Source organism: Anguilla rostrata, chromosome 9 (genome assembly GCF_018555375.3).
Source record: "Anguilla rostrata isolate EN2019 chromosome 9, ASM1855537v3, whole genome shotgun sequence".
NCBI lineage: Eukaryota > Metazoa > Chordata > Actinopteri > Anguilliformes > Anguillidae > Anguilla > Anguilla rostrata.
This window is the reverse complement of record NC_057941.1, coordinates 47,433,361-47,458,676: the sequence shown is the minus strand read 5'-3', so window position 1 is coordinate 47,458,676 and position 25,316 is coordinate 47,433,361. Positions and strand designations below refer to the sequence as shown.

The window sequence follows — 25,316 nt, the reverse complement described above, 5'->3', positions numbered from 1 at the left end:
TGTGTGGGACAATTAAAGTTTGCTGAGGAATGCTGGCAGGTGATATCTGAGACTTTCATTAGAAGACTCCCGCTCCTCCTTCACACAGGAGATGTTCCATTCGCCTCAGCTTCTGGTCTATATAAACTCTGCACTTTGTCCTTAGCTTTCAGTAACAAGTCACAGCAGCCACATTCATAATATCACTCATTATTACTTTAATCAGTTCAAGTATTGATTTAATGTTTTAATTATTTCCTTAATCTGAGATAAAAATAAGAAGTAGATGGAGATAACACAACGTTCATTTTAGGTGTAAACGACTCTCTTGCTTGAAGAATTTGTAAATACAATGAAATATCTGACAGGTTGTCTATTTGGTCAGATTTGTTTTCATTCTTTTTTATTTCATTTCAACTGCAGAATTGGTGAAGGGTAAAGAATGGGATAGTGAACTAATTTAATAATAGTTTGAATGAGAGTTTGTCTGACAGAAAAACTCGATTCTTCACCATACTTATTTTGGTACCGGTGCAGTATAATGGTCTGGTGAGTGGGCTTGTGTCCCACAGGCTGTAGGTGTGATTCCCTGTCAGAACAGTCAGCCGGGAGAGCTGTGGCAGAGGAATCTGTGTCTACAGACACCGCAGGATTGACTCTGCAGTGGCTTATTGCACAGAAATGGACCGACAGACAGACGCTTCAGTGAGTTTCAGTTACTAGTGCGTGTTTGGCCTCAGGGGGGCGCTCGAGGCCAAATGGACTGTAACCGAGGTGGATTCTCTGGTGGGGTGCTGCGCTGTACCCTTCAGTGGGGTACTAAACCTAAATCGCTTCGGTGTATATCCAGCTGTTTCAAGGGATTGTGTGTAAAAAAAAAATAAAAAATAAAAAGTCAAATTGTGTATGTCGCTCTGGATAAGAACTTATTTTCATGGAATTCCCTGTTAAATGGTCTTCTGGGAGGAAAAGAGTGTTATGTTTTAGGTGCTTTCCATGTGAAAAGTCTGAGTAATGCAGTGTTGGGTGTGACATTTTACTGACACAAACCACTTCTAGTTTGATATCTAAGTCTCACACAATGCCACACATACACCAAGACTTTAGCCAAACAGGGACCCGACCTAAATAATTCCTTCAAGCACTCAGATAAAATAAAATATAAGGATCAAATAATTAGTTAAATTTCACTGAAAAGGTGACACACATTTACTCTGATTATTAGATTTATCAGCTTTATTCGCTGATATTCTCCACTCCTGTTTGATGCTCTGGATAAGAGCATTTGCCAAATTGCAGTGTAATGTAATACAATCCAGACTGACAACAGTTCTGGGATTCAGGCCTTTTAAGACTAAGAAGAAAAATTGCCTTCAGCTGAGCCTCCTATCTGACTCTTATTCATGTTTAATGATTACCGCATTCGCAATTGCAGCTGGTCTGAGGTAGTATCGAATTATAGCGTTTCATTAAATAACAGGTTATCTCTCTAATGGTGTGCCCTTTGCAACAGGAACGAAAATGTCTACAGATGATATAGTGAGGTATTAAGATTTCTTATCCACTTAACATTGTGTAGCCCTCAATTTACTTTTCAGTCATTCATTTGTAAAGAGTATCAAAGAGTATCAGGTGCAATATAATTCAAACTGAGCAGATGTTGGGGGGGGGCGGGGGGCGAGGGGCGAGGGGCGGGGATTCGGCTACTCCTTGCTGCCATGGTAACCAACCACGCAGTTACTGTGTGTACTATCCATGCCAGGCGAACATGTGTGCTAACCGTGCTAGTGTAAAGCATGCCATTTTAGCCAAGCAAATGGATTGCCTGGCTGAGCTGCACTTGTGGATTAAATATCCTATTCAGGATAATAAAGATGATGTATAATGCATGCAGATGCATTTATATGGCAATATGGCATGCCCCATTGTTTTAAACAAAACGGCCTACGTACATTCTGAAACTACATCAAGTCGAAGGTAAATTGAGCCAAAATTTTCTCTTAATCACTCTGTTGTAAACTGTATCAGTTTAGTTAAATATATTTGGTTTTCTGAGGAAGCTGCTTGAGGTGTACAGACACCATTATTCAAAACGGGTCTCTATTGTTCTGGCAGCTATGATGATAAAATTAACAGTGGCTCATCTGTTCTACCCTGTAATTTCCATGTAATTACCCTGTTTATTTGCCGTGTCATTGTAAATTGCCGGGAAGACAATTGTCTGAATGTGTATACAAATTGGTGCCTGATGTGAACATGACATGGCAACCTTATTTTTTTAATGACTGTGTCAGAAATATCAGTGCCGAGCAAATAGCGCAATGTTCAAGTAAGCGGTTGGCGTGAATGAATATTTGAACATACTGTATGACAATGTGCTTTAACACCGTTAAATGGAATGAACTGAAGATTAGCTGGCTATACTGAGCGGTAAAGTACACTGCTAGCCTGTGGCGCCGTATGGGTCTTGATTCTCAAGGGGTCCTCAAAAAGTGTGCTGTAATTGTGCAGGGATGGGGGTGACCTGGGGCGGTGGGGCCCAATGTGAGATCTTTTTGTGGGGCCCAGAATCCCTGGCGACACCCATCGTGTTTGAAAGTGTTCATGTGTTTAAATGTTAGTGCAGGGGTTCAGGTCCAAGGAGGTTCAATGTCATGTTCCTAATTCCTGTACTGTCTTTGAAGGCTTTGCCCCTGGCACTTCGTGTGCTAAATATAATTTTTAGAGATTTAATTTTTGATAAAAAAATGTTTTGTCAGTTTACAAATACATTTAATAACAATATAGCCTTTTGTGATGTGTATATACTCACTCTAATATACTTCATAAAACTGTGTAATAAATTACATAATTTGTTTAGGGATACATGATGGTTGTTATCCTAGTGCATCCAATTTTTTTTGGCTGCCAATCAGTTTACAATATCAAATCGACACTAGTGGAAATTCATTATGCGGGAAAATTCCTGAAACCAAGCCTATAATCAGTCATACCCATGATTACCGGAGGAGACCGATCTGAAGAAGTAGCTGCCCTTGTCTGCCAAAGCTGGTTTTAAATGACAACTGTTTTTTTTGCATCGATTGTCTGCTTCTCGTCAGGTCAGCGGTTCCCTGTTTACTCTCAGTCATGAGAAAATGGGAAATCCCTTGTGATTTCCCCCTTTTGCTGTAACGTCCTATGTAAATCTAATGTCATGTAGAGCCCGTGACGGGCGCTGCACTTCCCTTCGTTCGTTCCATAAGGGCGGGGATCTGACGTGTGAGTGATGGATCGATTTCAGCGGCTGCCTGGGAAAAACGGCTGCAGGGGCGGGGACCTGCTCCACATTACAGAATTTTTTCTGAATTCATCGGAGATCTGTGAACTGCTGTGCAGTCCCCTTCGGGTCCGTCCTTGAGAATAAGCGCAAGGTGGACGTGCGTCCGTCCGGTGAGCAGCTCGGATGATTTTCGGTGTGACGGCGTAGATTGAGGTAGCGGACCACTGCAGCGAGGAGCGTCCAGTGAGGTTGTGTGACTGGTGGAACCGGCGTTATAAATGGTAGATGATAATGGCGATGTCCTTCAGCAGTAGTGATCCTTCAGCGATGCTGGAAATATGCCTTTCTGGTTCTGGTTCAGTCTGGCAGTGTCAGCGTTCAGTGAAATGTCTGATCACCAGAACCCCTGCTGTCCCAGTCGAACAAATCAATGACAGTAAGCAACAGCCTATCTGAGAGTGTCCAATGATGTTTACGAGTATACCGTACTGTATATCTCTGCATGAGTCTGAGATGAACTGGATCCTTCTGTATTCTATTTCTCATTAGTTTGCATTGGATGGGTTCTAAAGGCATTGATCGTTGGTCCTACCAGAGAATCTCAAACCTTTCTTAAAGTCCACGACGCATGACCCATCCATTTTGGTTTTACGGCTGACGTCTTCTTTCTGCTGGAAGGGCAGGTTGTTGATGAAAACTCAACCTAATTTGCAGTCCTTGCCCTCCAGCACAAATCTGTGTTACTGTCAACTTCAAACAGTCGAAGCCTGCGGTAGGATTGCATGCATGTTAGGATCTGCTCTTTCAAAGGAAAACACAGCACCAAAAAAACATCCATCCTATCAGGCTGACTAGACGTTTATTTTTATCATTATCATTTTTTGGAAAATGACAATATCCATCCAGGTGGGATTTATACATCTGTAAAAGTGTCTGGTTCTGTCTGCTTATTCAATAGGCCAGTGTTACTTGGAATCTTGACAAGCTGTTTTTTTTTATTTTTTTAAAATCAGTTAGGTCCTTTTCATGGTTACAGGGATTATTTTCCCCCTTAAACTACATTATATTGGAAATAGTTATGCATGCCCTGAAGAATTAACATCCCATGTTCACATTGTGCTTATTGTGCTGTATTGCCGAAAAGTACATAAAAAGATGTCGCAAAAGTTTTTAAATGAACAAACAAAGGGGTTGGACCTAGTATTATGTTCATGTCCACCCACTTCTGTCCTCTTTTTTGAAATCCAGTATATGGTCAGCCTACCCATTGAGGTTGAACAAATCTGGGTAATGCTGATTCTCATGCTTTGGCTGGGTAACCAAGAATCTATCCGTTCAAATATAAAGTGGCATGACGTAAGAATAAAGCTGGTGTGTGCAGTGTGTGGTGCAGAACTGCAACTGTCAGAAAATGTGTTCATTGAGTCGGAAAGTCTATAATAATCTACGGACTACTCAGAACTAAATTCCCCTCTTGTCTCTCGAAAGGCTCATTACCCTGTTGGAATTCAGAATAATTTGTTTCTGCCTGAAATATTTAATGTTCCTTCCTGCTGGGTTCACATATTTGCAGTGCGGACAAAGTTAACATTCTGCCTTGCGTCCCTGGAAAACTGACTGTAAACTTACCTTCGTCATAGAATTAAAAATTCTGTAACTCCCACCTACATGCTGGGTGTATTGCGTGTCGACATCTGTTATGGAATTCATATGCTTAGAGCCCCCATGGTGCAGTTGTGTTCAAGTAGAAATCTTAAATACCACCGGGCCAGCTTTGAAATGACTTTGCAAACAATGTTTCTGTTTCTTGCAGTTACCTTGCGCAATTGCCATACTTTATTTTCTACACATTAAAAACCATCATCATGCCCGCTCTGTATTATGAAGTGTACTGAGATGGGAGGGGTTTTCAAGTTTAACGCATGTATGCAATTTGATCTGTCACTTTTCAGATAAATAAATTTGATAAAAAATAAATAAATAAAAAATCATCATGGACCACTGATGCCGGGTTAAGGAATTAAAACAGCCTTTATGTATTACCCTGAAGGACATAGATACTTTTGAATTTATTTTATGTTGGATTTATTTTAGCACGAGTTTGACTCAATGCAGCTGGTTTCTTAGGTCTCACGTTGCTTCATGGTGCTCAGGGCAATGCATGAATGAATGGCTGCTTTCAAACTAACGAAGGTCTTTTATTGGCCTATATTTTAAAGTCATGTGACTAATGCAAGTCTTAGTGCAACTAGAGATATGTCTTTCTAAAGGGAATAAGGTGAAGTCTATACTCTCAATTTAAAAAAATTGTAAATGGAGAACAGAATTGAGCTTTTTAAAGGGACATTTCCCACACTATTAAGTTCAAAATCTTGGGACATAATTAATTCTCAAAATGTAAAAGCACCAGGTTTCAAATATTAATTAGGAAAAAAACATACCATGACCGGTATTAATGTAAATGTCAAACTTACTAATATTAATATTAGCAAAATTTCAGTCAGTCAGTCAGTCAATCAGTCAATCAATCAAATCACTTCATTTGTCCCCGAAGGACAATTGCAGAGACACATAGAGTAGTATGATTAACAAGTAACACATTACAGGAGAAAAATTAAAAAAAAAAAAAAAATAATAATAATGTTAAGTCTTTTACATGTCACAGTAGAATCACAGCCACCCCTCTGTAATCCAAGCAATCGCCTCTTTCATAGAACTCTGCCCATCTTAATTAATGCAGTGTCCAAGAACTGCTCATTTCCCGACAGTCATGCCAGTTAAAATGTCACGCGGTGCCAAAGCTGGGGGAAGTGAATCATATTGTGGGAGAGGAACTCTGGGTGGAGGGTGATGCATGTTTCTGGTTCTGCGTGATTGTCCCAGTGCAGCGACACTGCGCGTCCTCACCAGCGCTGGCTTTGTATAGAGAAACGTCCGGCGGAGTTGCACAGGCAACACTATACATTTACAGTTGTAGAAGCGCATCATGTCTGGGGAACATGATAATATACATTTTTTGATAATTTTTTTAAACTAGTTTTTGAGTAATTTCAGTTTTGGAAAGCTACATTTATCTTTCGGACAGTGGTGATCAACCCTATTCCTGGAGATCTATCATCCTGTTGGGTTTTCATTCAAACCCTTATGAAGCGCGCCTCATTCAATACCTAGAGATCTTGGTGAGCTGCTAATTCATAGAGTTAGGTTTGTCAAAAGTAGGGTTGAAATATAAACCTACAGGATGGTTGATCTCCAGGAACAGGGTTGATTACCACTGCTTCCAGGGATCTTTGCTGTATTTCAACTACATGTAGTGTGTAGTATTTGATATTTTGTAGAACTACAGTAGTAAGGTAGCTTCTCCAGCACTGCCTTCCACTGCACTGCAACACACAGAGACTGTCTAACAGACTGAATGTCCGGTCTTGATAGGAGCATTGCGGTAACTGTCAGCTTCCATTCGAGTTGAACACGTGAGCTGAGAGGCTGAACAGGGCAGTGATTCACTCCTGGACATGTGCTGTCGCTCACCTGCTGGGTAAAATAGCCATCTTCCCGTAAGCGAGGGTCCGTGCCACTGCTGTAGCTCTTAGTGTCTGCCATGTTACCGAGCCAGCGTGCTCAGCGGACGGGCGCTAGAGGGAGGGGGCGTTCGCTCACACGCACAGAGAGCCGCATTGAGGCCGACAGACAGACTGACGGACAGAACGCCCACTCCGCGGTCTGTAGCCTCGCTGACCCCGTCGCGCGGAAAGGTCGGGATTAGCATAAGAGAGAGAGATCATTACAATCGCTAGAAATGACACATTCGCGACAATAAAAGAGACCGTTCTGACAGAGTTGCTTGTTCAGCTTGTGACCATGAGTAATGACGACTGCTTGTAATTGGGGGGATTTATGGTCAGTGTTTTCTCTGTTAAAGAGAAATAAAGACAACAGACCTCTGCAAAGAACAAAAAGGATACAAAGAAATGAATCGCTGGGCAACGATATGTGCCATTTTATTTTTATAACAGTACACAGACGTGGGTTGTCACGAAAGATAACATCAGCTATGTATATAAAGTAATGCGTGCGGCTGTCAGACAGATCTGTCAAGATGCAGGGTAGTAAAAATAAATTCCAGTGCCCAATCATGTAACCTTGTTTTTTAATTACACGGATTTGCTGATCTGCGGCGCGGCTGAACTGCGCCTCTGAACCACATTACAAAGGTGGCATTATGTCATTACAGTGCGCGGGGCTGAGGAAAACGAGCGTTCTATAAATAAGACCGAATTCAGACGGTGCCACGCAATCTGCTTAGAGAGAGATGGCATCAGTCACTTGTTATATGGAAGAGTTGACTACACTGCTGTAAAAAAGTTTCCTGTCCTAACACTGGACTATTATTCTGTTTGATCATTGAATATTGCCCAAGGATGAAATTGTTTTCTTTTTGTTTTATGTTGACCCATGTCTTTAATCATTTGGGGGTACGGTACTCATTTCTGTTCCATGAGCACAATATACAATTTACATACATATCCGAATATAGCGGATGTCCATTTGGAACAAGAATCACGTGGCTCAACATGGCACGCCGTTTTATCTTGTAACATTGCCCTTATATGTTCCTATAATAATCATGCATGTTCATGTGCGTAAACATACATGTAAATACAACACAGAATGAATAACCAACACTTTAAATCTTTCAATTTTACAGTCAAACTTCGGCTGTGCGTATATGTCTCTTCGATTGTATTCTTATTCATGCACGAAGCGCAATAAACAGTGCTTCACTGCTTCCTGAATATTTGGTAAATGTCACAATGAGGTCTGGGTTATGAGGTTTTTGAGTTCAACCATTTCTTCTATCATTCAGTTATCTTCGATTCACAGCGTTTGATTCAAGTCCTTATAGTATTTGCCTGTTTACATTGTAGATTTCTGAAAAAAAAATAAGTGGGAGGACGTTGAGGTCATGTTCCAGAAAAAAACGTCTCTCTGTGACTAACGTAGCCTACACTGGTGTGCAGTGTTCTCCTAAGTAGCCGGTTCTAGCCTGTCGCTGATACAGTTCAAGACAGTGTTGGTCTATATGTAATCTGCATGTAACGGGACATCCTAACTCCGCCTCTGAAATCAGCTCATTGGGACTCGATGTAGAAACACTGTCGCCGTGTGTGCACAGAATTCTGTGATTGAAGCGTTTTTGTGTCAATCTAACATCTAATGAATAATAGCCGTGCGTGCCCTTCGGAATGTTCTATATTACAATTAATAGGTGGAAAATAGTTCAGTCAGTAGAAAAGTGCAATATAACGTTCAAGTCTGTGTCGATGAAGATGTGTGGTTTTTATCAAGGTCACCGTTTGGTTTTGCACTTTGTTGCATAAACTGCATGAAAAACAATGCTTTCATCGCGGTCAACCGGCAGGCGAACGTGCGAAGTTTTGAAATAACTGTTTTCCCCCTTCTCCGTCAGTGGAGTCGTCTATGAGAGAAGGAAATCTGAGAAGCGCATTGATTTACAAGAAATTGAATTAATCATCAAATAAGTAGATTTGATGCTGGGACCCGCAGATTAGAATAATAAATACAAACTAAGTAAACGCCCTGGACGCCGGTAAAGGTAGGAAAATGATTTTGACGATTGCGGTTTGTTTATTTGTTTTCTCTTCTACATTGATGAAAACCTTAAAACTGTTTTGATACAGGTCTCAAAGTGATTAATTTATAATTGGGCCGGATACGTGTGTATGTCTAGTTGTTTGTCAACAGCGGATGTAAAAGTGCCACGTGCTAAACAATAGTTTCCAAACTATTATTGTAATAAATAGTTGACATAATAATCATAATAAATTATAAAGACAGTACGCGAGTAGATTAATTTATTGCTTTGTCTGTTTTTCTGTTTTATAGACGCACGGTTTCTTCCAGTCATTGAACCGTGTTCTGTAGCTATACAATTATTGAGTTAGATCGCTCCAGAGTGTCGTCGTTTGCGGTGCAGACATGTCCTTGTGTATGCGTGTATTTACTGTAACAGGGTCACTGCTCCATGGTGGGGTTTCTAAAAATCCAGGTACGTTTTTATACAGAACTATTTACAACGATAGTTTTACATTCGACACGCAAAGCCCTGTCAGGTTTAGGCGTCTCCCACAGTTGTTAATACGAAAATTCAGCAGAGAACGTGCGCAGCAATGGTACGGAAGCCTTGAAACGCACTCATATGCCGTTACACTTTTGATCACAGTGTGGGTTTAACCGCATGGCCACGCGCAGGTGTGACGAAAGGCTTGTTGTGCAGTGTGAGAACGTATTCTCCGATATGCTAGAGATGTCAAGCATGTCTCCAAGTACTGCCCTGAGTCTCAAGTTTGCAGGTTGTGCGGAAGAAGCAGTTTTGTCAAGAGGGCCATCGCTGAGCCTGTCTCTTGCTACACTGTCCACGGTGGCAGTTCAGGGGAAAGTCTGACTGTACTGTTCCCGCTCACAGACCTCAGAAAGCCGCCCATGTCGACCGCAGCTGGGCCCCCTTACCCAGCGGCTTTTCCTTCCTCATCTAGGACCTGCTGCTTTCCGTTGTGTTCCGTTCTAGTTCTCATTATTCTCTCTCTGTCTCTCTCACACACACACACATGGACTCACACACAACTCGCATGCAAGCACACGTGTACACACACACATGAACACAGCATACACACCAACACACACACACACACGGATGTGCACACACAACTCGCATGGACACACACAACTCACATGCAAGCACGCTCACGCATACACATGAACACGGCATACACGCGCACACATACACACACACCAACACTCACACACACACACAAACCCTCACATAAACACACGCACACAGTTTTCCCACAGTCGGTATCGCCGGCTGATACATGACCCAGATGTGCTCTCCATCGCTGGGGGAGTTCCTCGGCGGGATAGCGGAATTCAGCAGGGATCGTTTTCGTTACCGTGACGCCAACAGCCGGGACAGCTGGGGCGGTGGACGCTGCGTGAGCCGAAACTGCAGCGCGACTGCGCAGTTATGCAAGGCCTCCTCTTATTGGACAGAAGTGGACTGACATCACACAGAGGCTTCAGTGAGTCTCGGTGTCAAGTGTGTGGCAGGCCTCAGGGGGCTGGCAGCGGTGTGACACAATGGCTCTGGAACTGGGCTTGTAACCAAGGTTGTAGAATCCATTCCCAGGTGAGGTATTGTGTTGTGGACTTCAGCGAGGAACTAAATCACTCCACCAATGTATCCACCTGATCCATTGGATTGTACATCACAGTGAATAATGACCACTGTATGGTGCCAATGTTTGTGTCCGCTTTTCCAGTTCGCACCAACCCTTTTCAGACTCTCGGCCTGTGATCTTTAGCCCCGTAGTTTTGAAGGCAGCATTCAAAACGCAAAGCTGTTTTAAGCTTGGAGGTTTCACGTCGTCAGTTTACAACTCATCGTTGAGTTCAAACTTTTTTTTTTTACAGAAAAGTGGCATGAGTTGAATTGTGTGAGCCAAAATGTCCGCTCTGTTTCACATCACGACCCTCTGAGCTGCTTCGAAAGAGGCCGTTCCCGCGCACGGACCTGTCACCGTGCTTTTATCTGTTCCCCCTTAGATAATGGAGCAGTTAACAGCCCACGCGCGGGCGGCTCAGTCCGTTTTACCAAAGAAGTCTTATTTCCAAAACGGCTTTATTTTCCCCCCACAGGATTCATCCTGCGAGGCTTAGGCCTTTACAGTTAACGCTCCGCCCCGGATTTCTGATATTTTAAAACCCTTTGGATGAAGAAGGCGGTCGGGCATGTAATGCGAAATTCTGGCCGGGAGCTTGAATCCCGTGACTCAACGCACAAAAGCCTCTGGAGCCATTAGACCTTCCCCCCCACGTATGTAGCTGTGACAGTACGGACCGCGCTGTCCCTGTGACGTCCCGTATGTGCAGGTCAAGAAATGGCCGCGATTTTGTATTGATTTTTAATGTTGACTTCTTGTTCGAAGACAAGTGACTGAAATCCAACAGACCGTTTACAGTAGCCACTGTATGATCTGTAGGGAAGCTGTACATCCAAGCCTGAAGCGAGGTGAGCTGTCGGTCAGTGTAGTTTTCCCTTTGTCATACATTGAGTGTAAAGACAAGGACACATTTCAAATCCATGAAATGTCCATCGGACATCATACTTCAGAACGTCGTATCTGATCTAAGATCGTTTTGGCTTTCTTAACTTAATACTGCAGATAATGATGTGGCAGGGGCTAGCCTTTTGCTGCAAAGTGTATGGTTTAATTAAAATTTTTATAGTTACTCTGCTGTTGCGCAATACTGAAATTAGGCTTTTGTATGTTATCAATACTACAGATGTGTGGTAATCAAAGCTTTGACAATTCAATGAATACTTCAACAGCTGAAGACAATTTTTGTTAATTTATTCAGTAAAAGTTTGGTAATCTTGTTTTAAACCATAAAAGTTCAGCTATCGTTCTTCAGTCCAAATCTGCTACGTAGATGTGGACTGAGGTAACACTGAAGTAAAAGAATTGTACATTCTGTAGTTCCAAAAATTGCCGTTTCATATTGTCTAACTGCTCAGCTTTTTTAAAATAAGGCAACAGCAAAAAAAAAAAAAAGAGAAATGCAGAAGCCATGGGAATAGCCGAGAATAGCTGACCTGTAAAAAAAGGAAAAGTAACAGGCATTCAGTTCTACTTCCTGCCTATACCATAGGCCTCAAGGGTTAGAGGAGTGCTCTGGTCCACTGTCAGATAGGAAACTGTTTTTTTTAACCGTTATTCTGTGCGTGTGTGTGTCTGAGAGAGAGAGATGTTTAACAACTCTCCATTATTTTTGCATTCACACATTTAAATACATGCACTCTTCATCCTACCTAATGAGAACCTTGCGAATTCGCCATAGAGGAGTCTCAGTATTCTATGCCCCAGTACGCACGCGCACACACAAACACACACACACACACACACACACACACACACACACACACACACTAAATAACCTGTGCTGGCATGTAGCTGGCGTGGTGTTGCCTCTGAACTGCGGAGGGGACGCAGCGTAGCGAGGTAAAGCGTTTTTATCCTCAGAAATGAAGCGGCGGAGGGTTTTCTGCCACACAATTACCGCCACTCATTACTCTCTTCTCCCTGTTCCTGTTCCCATCTCCTGTTCCCAGGAGTGTAACGGAGCGGGATGGCACGTCAGCTGGCTTTCCGGAAAAAAAAAAAAAGTTTCCGTGTTTCATTACTGCTGTCTCAGCTGCCTTTCGGCACGGCGGTGACTTTGACTTGTGTCCCGTGTTAGGTGCTCCTCTGACACTGCCCTATCAGTCTGTCTCTGTCTCACCCCAAAATATGCTGCCTCAGTGTGTCCTGCACTGAAAGGTGAAGAAGTGAAGACGTAGGTAGTGTTGGTGGAGGAGCCAGGCTCTGTCTTTCTCTCCCTCTTCCTCTAACACTCTCTCTCTCCCTTAGTTTTTATGAATAATCTTGCCTAGAGAGCGCCTGTCTACTGGAGTGGGTCTAAATGCCTTTGGAGTCTGGAGGTAGCCTGCAACGCACAAAGCTGAAAAGCACACGCACTCTCTCGATAAATGCTGAATGTTTTATCATTTTAATTCCCAGTGGTCCTTGCTTTTGCGGTAAACTGGAGGTGGGAAGGCAGGACCAGCTGTGGAGCGTGCTCAGTTAGGACGAGGCGCAGAGCTGAGGTCCCCACTGTGACATCACAGGCACCAGGAAACTGAGCCGCCTGCTGGAGCTGGGGGATGTAGTGCATTACAGCTGCTGGGAGGAAATAGACCCGTGTTTTTCTCTTAGCGTACAGCTGCGTAGCTAATATGGAAGGAGTACTGTAACGTCCTAGTGAACATTTTCGGCAAAAACTTGGTGAAACAACTTCCAGGCGTTGAGATGAACATCCGGCTACATTTTGTTGAGTAGTGAAAGTTGTCTAGCCAATTGTGACGTTAGCCAGACTATATCCGAGTAAAACCTGAGCTGTTTTGCTGTTATCTTATTCAGTTTATGTCAAAACATCTCTCAGCATAGATTTCCACCCATGTCTTAATTCTGGCTTTTGCTCACTGGGGTATTTCGGTGAACTTCCTCCATCTTGTTGACATGCCGGGCTTAATGTAATTAAGCTCTATAAGGTGTCCCTTAATACGTGCAGTCCGGCCAGCAACTTCTCTGTCTGGGGCCCAGTTCTCAGAAAAGATTTTCTGCTTGCCAACTATAGCCGGAGGACATCTTGAAATAGTCACCTGACTGAGAGCCGTGGCTGAAAGCATAGTGCTACCTGAAAGAGAAAAACCCGGTCAGTGGTTTAATGTCTGATTCCCTGAGCACCAGTGTCCCAGTCTACTTTTTGTGTGTGCAAGAGAGAATCAACTGGAGTAGCTATTTGTTTACGTGCTGTAGTTTTGTGCATAAAAATCAGATAGCAGGAAACTGTTGTTCAGTTGTGCAGGTAACTTCAGCCGTATTAACTTAAAATGAATTAAGTGGACCTCGGTCATAAATAATTGTTCATATGCCTATACTGTCGTTTTTAATATTGCTGTTCATTGAAGGAAGTGAGAAAAGTCTGTGTATGTCTGAAGAAGAGTCACAGGGGAGATTCAACTTGGACATGTCATGTGGTAGCCAATGCAGTTGGTTTGTACATCCACCCACGTTTTTTTTTTTTTTTTACTTATAGAATGAACCCAGTGCCTTTAGGGTTGCCTTAAATAAACATTTTTCTGTCCGCGTTCCACACTGTTGTCATGCAGATTGGACCGTTTGCTCTTGAGGGAGAGCGACAGGTCGATGAACGGGGCTAGTCGATCGTTTGTCTAGTTAACATTTTCTGCACGTAAACTACATGCCTCGTATTGCCTAGGTCCTGAAAACCTTTGGAAAGAAATAAATACTGCTCAAACTGAGAGTTACATGAATTGCTGGAACCATTTGAATTGGCTGTGCCCACATTATGTCACAAAAATCCAATGTTTAAACATGACCTCTAGTGTCAATAGGCTTGTGATTACTGGCCAGTCACTTTTAATGATCCTGATAGGATTTTTTGAACAGCATGGGTTTTTTTTTTTATTGTAAACTTTGTTTTGGCTGCATTTAGTGTTAGGTTTTGCTTTGCTGAACTCATTCTCCTTTTTGTTAGTTATGAGTGTTGGCGTACGTTTGTGTTTTCCGGACGTTCCGGAAACTGATTGAAACTCCTCTGAACATATTTTGTGACATCAGCAAAGCTAATGTGAGAGATGGCTGACACATTGGTTCTTTCAATTGTTTTATTTCTACACTTAATTCTTATGGGAAGTTACCAACAAACAAAAGGAGTGGAGCTTTACATACCTCTGCTGAGCAAAATGTTAAAATGCAGAGTTAATTCAACTCTGATAGAGTATGTTCCTATTTGATTCCCATGGCCTTCAATGGGCTGCTGAAACCTCTAAATGAGGGTGTGACAAGTTGTCATGGCAGCTCTAAAATTCAGAGCTGCATTCCTTGCCTGACAAGGATGGTGAACTTTCAGCAAGCCAGAAAACTTGTCTCCAAGTTTCACCAGAGTTCATCCAAAAGCTTTAATGATCTCGCTGTCCTGTTTGCAGAGAGACAGACGGACAGGGAGGGAGGCAGCAAGGCGACGCATTGCTGTTCTACCTATGGCAGTATTGGCAGAGAATCACAGAATTTGAAAGAGAAAATTATCACATGACTTATGGAATTTATTTATTCTTAACCTTCCCGTATTTGAATTTCATATTTGAAAGCCCGGTGGCAGTTAGTTTGGTGGTTTGGAGGTGAGTTTGTTCCAAACGCCCAGCTTTAAGAGTAAACCATATTTACAGTACGTGCAGGTTGTTATGTCCCATTGAATGTTTGTCTGACCTATATTTTGGCAGTTAGGGCCTCAACCCCGTTGGTGTCTGTGCGTGTGGGTGGGCTTGCAGGGACACAGAATTCCCCTGATGAAGGTCCACTGACCAAAAAAACGTCTGAATTCTGGTCCTTTTTCCTCTTCTTTCTTGTGAACTTTTTGTTTTGTTATCTAGCACCAATTGACATAATGAAAAAGCACAAATAAATATTTTTAATTCAACACATGGCATGTTGCCTGTTTCTGGAAGCGTAAGTGCTCTATATTTTTGGCTCATGGTTAGCTGTATCCTGCTTAACCTATTTTATTTACTTTACACCAGGCTGGCCAGTGGAGGATGGACTCCCCCTCTATAGTTGGGTTCCTCTTGAGATTTCTTCCCATTGGGGATTTTTTTTTCTCACTGCCGTTTGAGGGTTTTCTCCCCACTGGGAGTTTTTTTTATTTTTTTTATTTTTAACCCTCTGTTTGCTCTTTATGCTCTTGCCTTGCTACTCTGTAAAGTGTCTCTGTCACAGTTCTCTGTATAAAAAAAATAAAAAAGCACTGTACAAATTGAATTGAATTGGTTATAAGGGGGTAATTTTAGCAGCCTGTGGTTTTTAAAATGTCTTTATGAAAGCCTGGGTGGCTACTGGTGGCTACGTGCCCCAGCGCCTCTGAGGGTAACGTTGCTCTCTCCCACGCTTTTGTACCTGTCGAACTCTGACACCTCTATACCAAATGGTGTGAAAACCCATGACACCAACACGGGCTGCTTACCAACTGGCTGAAACGACGGCGAACTGTGATTTGCGAAGCACGCTTACACTCTGAACTAGCGTCTGCGTCGCCTGTGCATATAACCGACTCTGCGGTTAGGCTACTCTTGCTAATGGGAGCGTGTTTATGCGGCTGAAGGACAGAGCAGCGATGAACAGACCGGGGAGAACAAGCCGCGCTGAACTGTGGGAGAGGCTCCGAGACTTGTTCCCTGACATTACCGTGGCGACGTCACGGTTTAGCGCTAATTCGGATTCAGTAGCGCGTTACCGGAGTCTCTCAATGACAGGGCAGGCTTTGCAGAGACAGATGCGATCGCACGAGCACACGCTGCAATTTCACCGCACTCGAGCAAGCCATCAATTAAGCAATTCAGGCAGCTTTTCATTAGCCTAAGCACCAGTTAGGGTTCCTGCACTGGGCAGAAAATAGTTTTAACCGCTGGCTTTTTTTTTTTTTGGGCTTCAATTGCTGACAGATTCTCGGGGGATTCTAACCATTAATGATCTCAAAAGAGAGAGGTAGGACACACTCAACTCCCTCAAGCTAAAAACAGTCTCAAAGTTGGCCAGCAGAACACACTTTTTTTCTTTTAAATCGGTGCACATTGACATTTTAACCTCAACATTAATACATGTTACATATAAGCATTAATGACGCACCCCCAATGTGATGCAGCATCTATATGCTACTAATTACAGAACAGTTAATCTGTACAGCTTTGTTAATGTATCTGTACATCATTAATTCATGTTGTTAACTGCATTATTTAATGCTAATTCATTTTGGAATAAAAAAAACACTTAATATATTTGTTAATTGTTAACTAATTATACATTTATCCATGTTTTGTTAATGTATAAATAATCTAGTGTCTAATACCTTATTTAAGCTGTACGTTAACCACTAACTAATGAAAAGTAATTTCATGCTTAATGTATTTGTACATCATTAACTCATCTAACAACTAAATTAGTTAATGCCAATTCATTTGACCTTATTGTAAAGTGTTACCCTGAATTCTAATGTAAACTAAAGCAAGGGATGTGGTATGTTTTGGATCTTGTTTCGGTTGGTAATTTTTGTAATATCTCTATAAGAATGTGTTTGTCTTAATGGATGTTTTTTTGAAGACATCAAGCATTTTAAATCTTGTGTAAAGTTGTAGGTTTAGCCCATGGAACCACCATACTTACTGCATGGATTAACAATATTGTGACCGTATCAGTATCAACTTAACCAGGCGCTAATGAACTAATGATGGTCTTCGATCAAGACCTTGTTTAAGTAGAATGATGTGCCTTAGTGTTGGGCAAAACAAAAACACATACTGTACCTTTCCAGATAAGATTGGACACCCCTGATTGGACCCTAAACCATATTAATTGTAATGTTGTATTATTAGAGTAGTCATCTTTGTATTTACTTTATACCTGTTACGGCAATCCTTATGATCATATATGGATATTAGCTGTGCGGCTCTATGAATTTGCTTTGTGCCTTTATGTTTGCATAACTAATATTTTGTGGTTTATTGATGTTGCGCTTACACTTGCTGGTCAGGCAATGTTGTTATCCAAGTCTGACGCAGTTGCCCACACTATTTATGTAGATGCAATAATGTTGACTTGCATTGTAAATCGCTCTGTATTAGCGTGTCTGCTAAACGAGTGTAATGTAATATCATTGTTGAGCACTGCATTTAAAAACACTGTGTATGACCAGACCTTACTGTATTGTGAGTGAAATCTTCCCAGACCGGACCATACAGGAAACCCCTCAGAGTCAGGAAGTACAGGAGCAATAAAAGAATGATAGTGATCTGTGTGTTTGTGTCATAATTGTCATGCATGCGATGGTGTTGTTGTTTGTGTGTGTGTATGTGTGTGTGTGTTTGCGTGGATGTGTTTGTGTGTGTGTGCGTGCGTGTGTGCACGTGTGTGTGTGTGTGTAGGTGTGCGTGTGTATGTTTGTGTGTGTGTGCTTGTGTGTGTGTGTATGTTTGCGTGTGTGTTGTGTGCATGCGTGTGTGTGCTTGTGTGTATATATGTTTGCATGCGTGTGTCTGTCTTTGTGTGTGTGTGTATGCGTGTGTGTGCTTGTGTGTATATATGTTTGCATGCGTGTGTCTGTGTCTGCGTGTGTGTGCTTGTGTGTATATATATTTGCGTATGTGTGTGTGCTTGTGTGTGTATATATGTTTGCGTATGTGTGTGTGTATATATGTTTGCGTGTGTGTGTGCGTGTTCCTGGCACAGCCTATCACCTTGCTCTGATCTGTAGGCTGGCTGAGAGCAGCAGGAGCGCCGCTGTCTGGAGCTGCTGTGAAATCGGGCGCTTTGGGGGACGTCTGGAGGAAGCCGGCGCCGGGGGAAGTGAGCCGTTCCTGGGGAGGGAGGATCCTGGGCTGGGCGGCAGCGCCGGGCGCTGACTGAGTCCTGGAGAGAGAAGAATCTGAGCTGGGAAAGAGAAAAACATCTACAGTGTTGCGAGGAACATTTGGTCCATCCTAAGAGAGGATGAAGCCCTCTTACCAACTGCCCCCATAGCAGCACTCGTAACTACTTCCTCAGTTGCTCGGAGACTCTTTTGAATTGTGAACCCTCCCTTCCTGTCCAGGAAACTGCTTTCCGTACAGCCACCTCTGCTGAAGACTGAAGTGTTCTGGGTCAGGGCTGGAAGAGGGGTGAAGAGCCTGTGGTCGACATGTCGCTGAGTGCAGCGACATGGAGGACCGTGAGTGCTAACACAGACAGCAATAACAGAGCTACCACTAACTGGAGCTACCGCTAACAAAATCCACCGCTAACAGAGCCACAGCTAGCAAGTAACTGGAACTATCACTAACAGAGGCACCACTAACAGGAGAACCGTGCACCTGGACTGGTCCGGGCTGCCTGTGATTGGTCAAATTTTAAGACCGTGCTCTGGGATTGGTGGAGAAGACCCTGTTGCTACGGTGACCCGGCCAGATCACTCTGAGAGGAACAGGCAGCCGGTAAGGAGCAGGGCGGGCAGGACGTCCCGGGTAGGGGCGGGCGAGAGGACGCGAGGGCGGGCGTTGAGCATGATGGAGACACACCAGCTCCCCGCCCTCCAGGTCCACGGGGACTGCTTGACCGTAGGGGCGGGAATGGTGGGCGGGGCCGAGGAAGCGGGGGCGGCGTCTAACGACCACACCCCCTCCCTGCGGCGCAAGCGCTTCAAGATGCGGCGCATGAAGAACGTGGCGAGCGAGCGGGAGGGGCCCGAGGGGGGCGGGACCCTGCGGCGGGCGGGGTCCGGTCCAGGCTCCGCCCCTTGCTCCACCTCCAAGGAGTACCTGCAGCTTCCCTCCATCGAGATCACGCCGTCCAGTGACGAGGACGCCCCCTGGTCCAACTGCTCCACCCCCAGTGCCTCCCCCCGCCGCAAACGCTGCCTACTGAAGAAGTGGCTCCGGGTTCGAGAGAAGAAGGACGGCAGTGAGAGCAGGTCTGTACGGGCCCCCAGCTCAGGCCCCGGGGCCCTCACCTCCACTCTCAGCCCTGAGCTCCTGAGCTCCAAACTATGCTAAACACCTCCCGCCATTTTGTTCTCCATCATCTGCTCAGTACACAAACCCTAACGAGTTCAGAAACGTATTTTAGTGGACTGTTTAGGTGGAGTGTGGAGGGGGGAAACGTTAGCCAATGAAGTGCTGCGCTGTTGCTCCTTTAAAAGTGGGCGGAACACAGTGGTTTCAGCTGAATCTATGACATTTATATGTGTAGTCGTATAAAGTAGAGGATACATCGGTTTTCAGCTAGTTTTTGATTGACCAAATGATATAGTCAAAAGTTAAAATAGCAGCATGGTTCGAATGTTTGTTAGTGCTCAACATGTTTACAGCGAAAAAGCATATGAGCAGTCCTTAGGATTATGTTCAGGTCTAACTTAAGAGGTCATAGGGTGTGCTCAGAATATTTTTTTGTGGCTGTCCAGAACCAGGTGTTCAGACCCAGTGACTCTTATACACTTAAAATCCTAAATGGCTGCAGGTTATATCTTAATATGTTTGAACCGCAGATTTCACTGATGCGGCATTGTATGTAGAGTAGACAAATAAACACTAAGCAATACGCGACTGAATTAATCACTTCATGGATTTTTTCCGTATCTTGGTCATCAGGTGCACTTTAAATGGTGCGTTTTCCACCAAGCCGCCAATCTCATGAACGAAAAGGAATCTTAACAGATTAGACAAGCGCATCGGCGCGCAGGCGAGCCGAACTCTTCGGGCCTCGATTATCTTCAGCGCGGCTTCCTTCCAGAAGATTCCGCGGCGACGCACGCGTGGGCTGATTTCGTCCGCGTGAAAGTGACAGCCGGTATCCCCTGGAAACCGGTTATTTATTTCCTTTTTCTTTTTTTAGTAGCCGTTGCCAGCGAGCGGAGAGTTGAGAAACGCTTCTTTAAGACGACCGCTCCTTCGGCGTCTCGTGAAAAAGGTAGACCTGCGCTTCGGCTCGGCGCTCGTACCCAGCAGCCCCCGGGGCGAAGGAGCCGCCCGACCCTCGTCCGTCACTGGCCGCGTTGCATAAGCTACCGCTTGATATTAATCGGACCCGTCAATTATTAATAAGCCCCGGCTCCAGGCTATTAATCACACTACAGGGAGGGAGGCAGTGTGGGTGATGAGGGCTGGTCCAGACCCAGACCTTCACCGGGTCTGAACTCCATTGTTATTGTGAATTAAAAATTAGCACTCTCTTTTAACGCTGGAACACTTCCTGGTTGGATTTGGGGTGTAATGCTCTTTACTGTATTTGTGGTGTTCCGCTGCTCTTAACGTTGTACTCTAAGCTGCAACACTCTCTTTTTGTCATTTGAAATCTCAGTTGTGAAGCAAGCGTAGAAAGGATTTCCATATGGGAGTTCTAATCTGATTTTGCCTCAGTATTTCCACTAGTATAGACTTCAGTTTTGTGGGAGTTTGTATATGAATGGTCAACAGGAATCATGACTTACCAAAAATTAATTCGGCACCATTCTGTATTCGGTGGTTTGAGATATTGACGAAAATGTGTGAAATCAATGCAAAAAAACCCAACGCTAATCAACAACAAAAAAACAAATCAAAAACTTGAATGCTTTGGAAAATATGAAAATTGAGTAAGCCAGCTTGGTCAAGTGACTTGGAAACATCGAGAACTTTCCTTCAGTTATTGTATCTTTTAGCTCGCTAGCTGTTTTAGCACAGAGTTTCCAGCACAGCTAGCCTTGAGTCTGTTACTCTCTGTAAGCCTGGTGTCACAACTGCACTAAGAGCAAATCTTTTAAGCGCTGAGAGAGACTTAAAGCCTTGCTAATGCCACAGAGTCACATCAGAGTTTTTTTTTCCAAAGGTGCCCAGTGTAAGTAAACAGTAATACCCTTTGAAAAGTGGTCATATTACAAAAACGAGCCTCTGCAAGGGGATTTGTGAGCAGGTGCGGTATTTGAAAATCCCCTGGATCTTCAGTGGGGAATACCTCGGACACAATAGAGTTGATTGAAGTACAGCACTGTCTGTGCCCCAGAGTATAGGGATAATGAAAACAGGGAGCTGTGTGTCCTCAATTTTTTTGTAGCAACCTGAGAAGAGCTCCACCAATAAGTTGGTAAGAACAAACAGTACCACAGAACAATCACAGCCGTGACTGGCAGATGCTTTCTGGCTCCATTTCATTTGGCGTTTAAAGAGGTATTGCCTGAAAGTGTCCACCAATCACTGCTGGTGTTCTTACCAACAGTCTGTATGTTCTTTCCAACATAATCCACGATTGGTGGCATACTGCAGAAACCAAAAAATAAGTCAGTCTTAGCAAGTATTTTAGTCTTATTTTTAATCTTATTTTTATTATATTTTTTGTGCTAAATAAGATGACAAAAAAATTTGCCAACAAGGTAAGATAAGTTTAATTGGCAAGCAAAAAGTAATTTAAAAGCTAGAGCTTCTTTACCAGATAAAACACTTTCTGCAGTGCTCCTGTCTTCTTTCTGTGTCAAAGTGCAGACGCATCGTGCCTGTTCCTGTCTGCGAGTGGAGGGACGGTGCATGTGGTGGTGCAGGCATTTGAAGTGGTCGGCCGTGGTGGAATGGTGCCTGATGAGTTCGTTTTTTATTTTAATTTTGTTCACTGGAGTTATCAGTGTTTTCTTCTTTGGTGAGGCGCTCGCTGCAAGCGAGAAACATTGCCATTACGTCAGTGAGATTCCGTTGAATCGCTGAAGATAATCTCTCTTAAGTGTTATTTCCCAGTACTTTCACAACGTAGTGGTTTATATAAACGGTGCCATGATGGTACACTTTCACACACTGAAAGTCTACCAAGTGTGATTTAGGTGCCGATGATATCTCACAGAATGTCACACATTGTGTAGGCCAAGATTCATTTTTGGTGTTGTTAGCTGGAACAAACACACACGCACACACACTCACATACATACACACGCATAGACACACACACACACGCATACACACAGACACACAGAATGTCACACATTGTGTAGGCCAAGATTCATTTTTGGTGTTGTTAACTGGAATACACACACACACACACACATACATAGACACATATACACATGCACACACACTCTCACATACACACACACACACACAGACACACACACACACACACACACAGCTAGGAGCTGCTGCAGATATGCCAAGCATTTGATAAATGGCTCGCTGCCCCTCGTAGGGTGTCTCAGTAATGGTGCAGAGGCTTAAGGCTGTGTGCGTGTGGAACACATGGAAACAGCACTCACATTGTCAGATATTACCGTGGAGCAACTAGAAGCCTGTGGCATTCACACATTGGGTTTGGTCTACATCTGACAAGTTCCCTTGTAAATTGTCACCTTAATAATGTTTCAAAATATAGGCTAATAATAAAAATGACAAACTTACTATTAATAGAAATAATTTAAGATGAAATAACAGTTATGGGAAATGGTGGCCCATTAAAGCAATTGAGCATGAGTGCGTATAAGGAATAGCATGGTCAGTATCTTGATTCTGAATTAATATACTGTACTGTAGTAGTAGCTGCAGCAGCAGCAGCACCAGAAGTAGTAGAGTATTATTATTATTATTATTATTATTACTAGTAGTAGTAGTTGTAGTAGATGCAGTAGTAGTAGTAACAGCAGCAGTAGTAGTTGTAGTAGCAGTAGCAGTATCAGCAGTAGTAGCAGCAGTAGTAGTCGTAGTAGCAGTAGTAGCAGCAGTAGTAGTCGTAATAATAGCTGCGCTGTGCTGACACAATTTCACTGCAGTTGTGTTTGAAACTGCATTTGTTGTTTTCAAAAATGATTTTCTGTATTCTCTCACTTTTATTTATCTATCCATTGTGTGTGTGTGTGTGTGTGTCTAATGCACTAAGCCAACACAATTCACAAGGAAAGCATTTTTTTTTTCCATTTCAGGCATGGAAAGACTGTGGGGTGTTGGTGATTAAACCTGCTGTGTGTTAAGATTAGAAATGTGAATGAGACATTTCCTTGTGAGGTTCTTGTGCCAGTACTTAAAAGGTCACTTCTAAGTGTGATCCTACATCTGACTACATCAACCCATGGAGACAGAAATAAGTATCTGTTGCTTCCCTCTAGCGGTGGAATCGTGTAATGCATGTAATCAGAGTTCTTGTTCGACCAGAACTAGAAAGTGATTTACTTCATCCTTCTGTTTGCATCTGTGTTTACAGGATAGCAGGCTGCTTAGATACTCATTACTCCCCTGGTGTGGGAAGTTAACCAGTCAAATTGCTTGCATGTATTTCGGAAGTTTTTAAGGTCATATGGAATGAAAACTTGTGACCCTCCTGTACAGGATTGTAATTACGCAAAACCCATGCCCATGTGGTTATAGTTGTGGTATAAACAGCTAATAACGTCAGTAATGTTTGTCTTAATATACAGAGGTTCCCTGCGTCTGTATGACTAATGAGTGCAGGCTGGGTTTTGTGGGTGTGGCAGTGACAGTGACTGACAGGTGTCTGTCTCTGTCTCTCCTTCCAGCAGCCAGCAGAGCAGTCTGCAGAGCAGCCATGAGGAAGACTCCACCCGCTTCCTGACTCCGTACATCCGCGAGGAGAGGTGGGTGTGTGTGTGTGTGTGTGTGTGTGTGTGTGTGTGTGTGTGTGTGTGTGCGTGCATGTGCGTGTGCGTGTGTACGTGTGTATGTGTGTGTGTGTGTGTGTGTGTGCGCGCATACGTGTGTGTGTGCGTGTGTACGTGTGTGTGTGTGCGCGCATACGTGTGTTTGTGTGTGTGTGTGTGTGTGTGTGTGTGTTTATGTGGGGATGCCCATGTTCTACATGTGGTTTTAATTTGAAGATGATATTCCAGGACTGTATTTTCATCCTTACATGTTCATAATAATTCCATAACTATAGAATCTTTGTTGGCTTATGGATATACTCATAAGTGCATTCATCGAACATTGAAGTTGAATACTTCAGCGATTTCACAGCCTGCTATGCATACTTGTGTTCCTGCATTTTGGCCAGAAGAGGGCGCGTTTTAGCTCAAGCTTGTCATAATTTAAAACCGGCCCGTGACGGAGTTGCATCTGAAGAGAATGCAAAACATTCCAGTTCAATCTAAGTGCACATTACTATGTTTTATTGCGGTAAACCTTATAGGCTTTATTCATGTCTGCTGATAGTCATTCTTCAACTGGCCCATGAGCCATTTCTTATAGATTAGTCCCTCGGCTCCCAGACTGGGTAGAATATTCCTTTCTGAATGCTAATTTTCCCATCGCTGCTCTTGAACAGATCAGCATTTTCTCAAGAGAAATGGAGAGAAAACCGCTAGAGTTAAATTTCTCTCTGGGTGGTATTTTAATACAAAACGTGTTGCGCAGGCAGCGTAAGAAATACAATTCCCAGCAGCAGTTGAGCGGTTGAGAGTGCGCGGTTGAAATGCTCCCTGCTGTGTTTAAATAAAAACACAGATTGATTAGGCCAGGACTGCTGGGTGGGGAGTGGTGATTGCGCACTAGAGGAACATTTGCTGGTCCAGGCATCACACCCCTGAAATCAGGAGAGCCCCAGCACAGCGTGCGCTGGTCTTCACTGATGCTCGGCTGTTTCTTAAACTTCTTGGTTAAAGAAGAGGATTATTACGCGGTTGACTCACCTCACCCGCCATCTTGGCTCTGAACGGGTTGCTGAGTTACAGGTGAAACCCTCTGTGCCAGTGCAGTACTGGTTTATAATCTGTGTTAGCAGTCTCCTCTTCCCGGCTCTGCTAACTTCATGTAAGGTGTATGTTCAGGCCTGCGTGGGTCCCAGTGACACCCCTCTATGCCGTGATGCGGGTGTGATGTCACTCTGCTGCCCCTCCCACAGCACTCACGTGGGGGGGGTCATTTCCTTTTCACTTCCTGTCTGAGTGTCAGAGGTGT

The 25,316-nt window shown here is 43.5% G+C and overlaps 1 protein-coding gene across 4 annotated transcripts in view; it reads left to right on the top strand.

The window, feature by feature from the left end:
- The window catches only part of gramd1ba (GRAM domain containing 1Ba), a 131,532-nt gene that overhangs the window by 28,740 nt on the left and 77,476 nt on the right, over positions 1–25,316 (top strand). For all 4 annotated transcript variants that reach the window (XM_064352543.1, XM_064352542.1, XM_064352541.1 and 1 more), the window contains exons 2-3: positions 18,185–19,375; positions 23,924–24,001. In XM_064352543.1, the coding sequence (XP_064208613.1) occupies positions 18,969–19,375; positions 23,924–24,001 (485 nt within the window). In that variant the 5' untranslated portion in view covers positions 18,185–18,968. The remainder of the gene's footprint in view (positions 1–18,184; positions 19,376–23,923; positions 24,002–25,316) is intronic.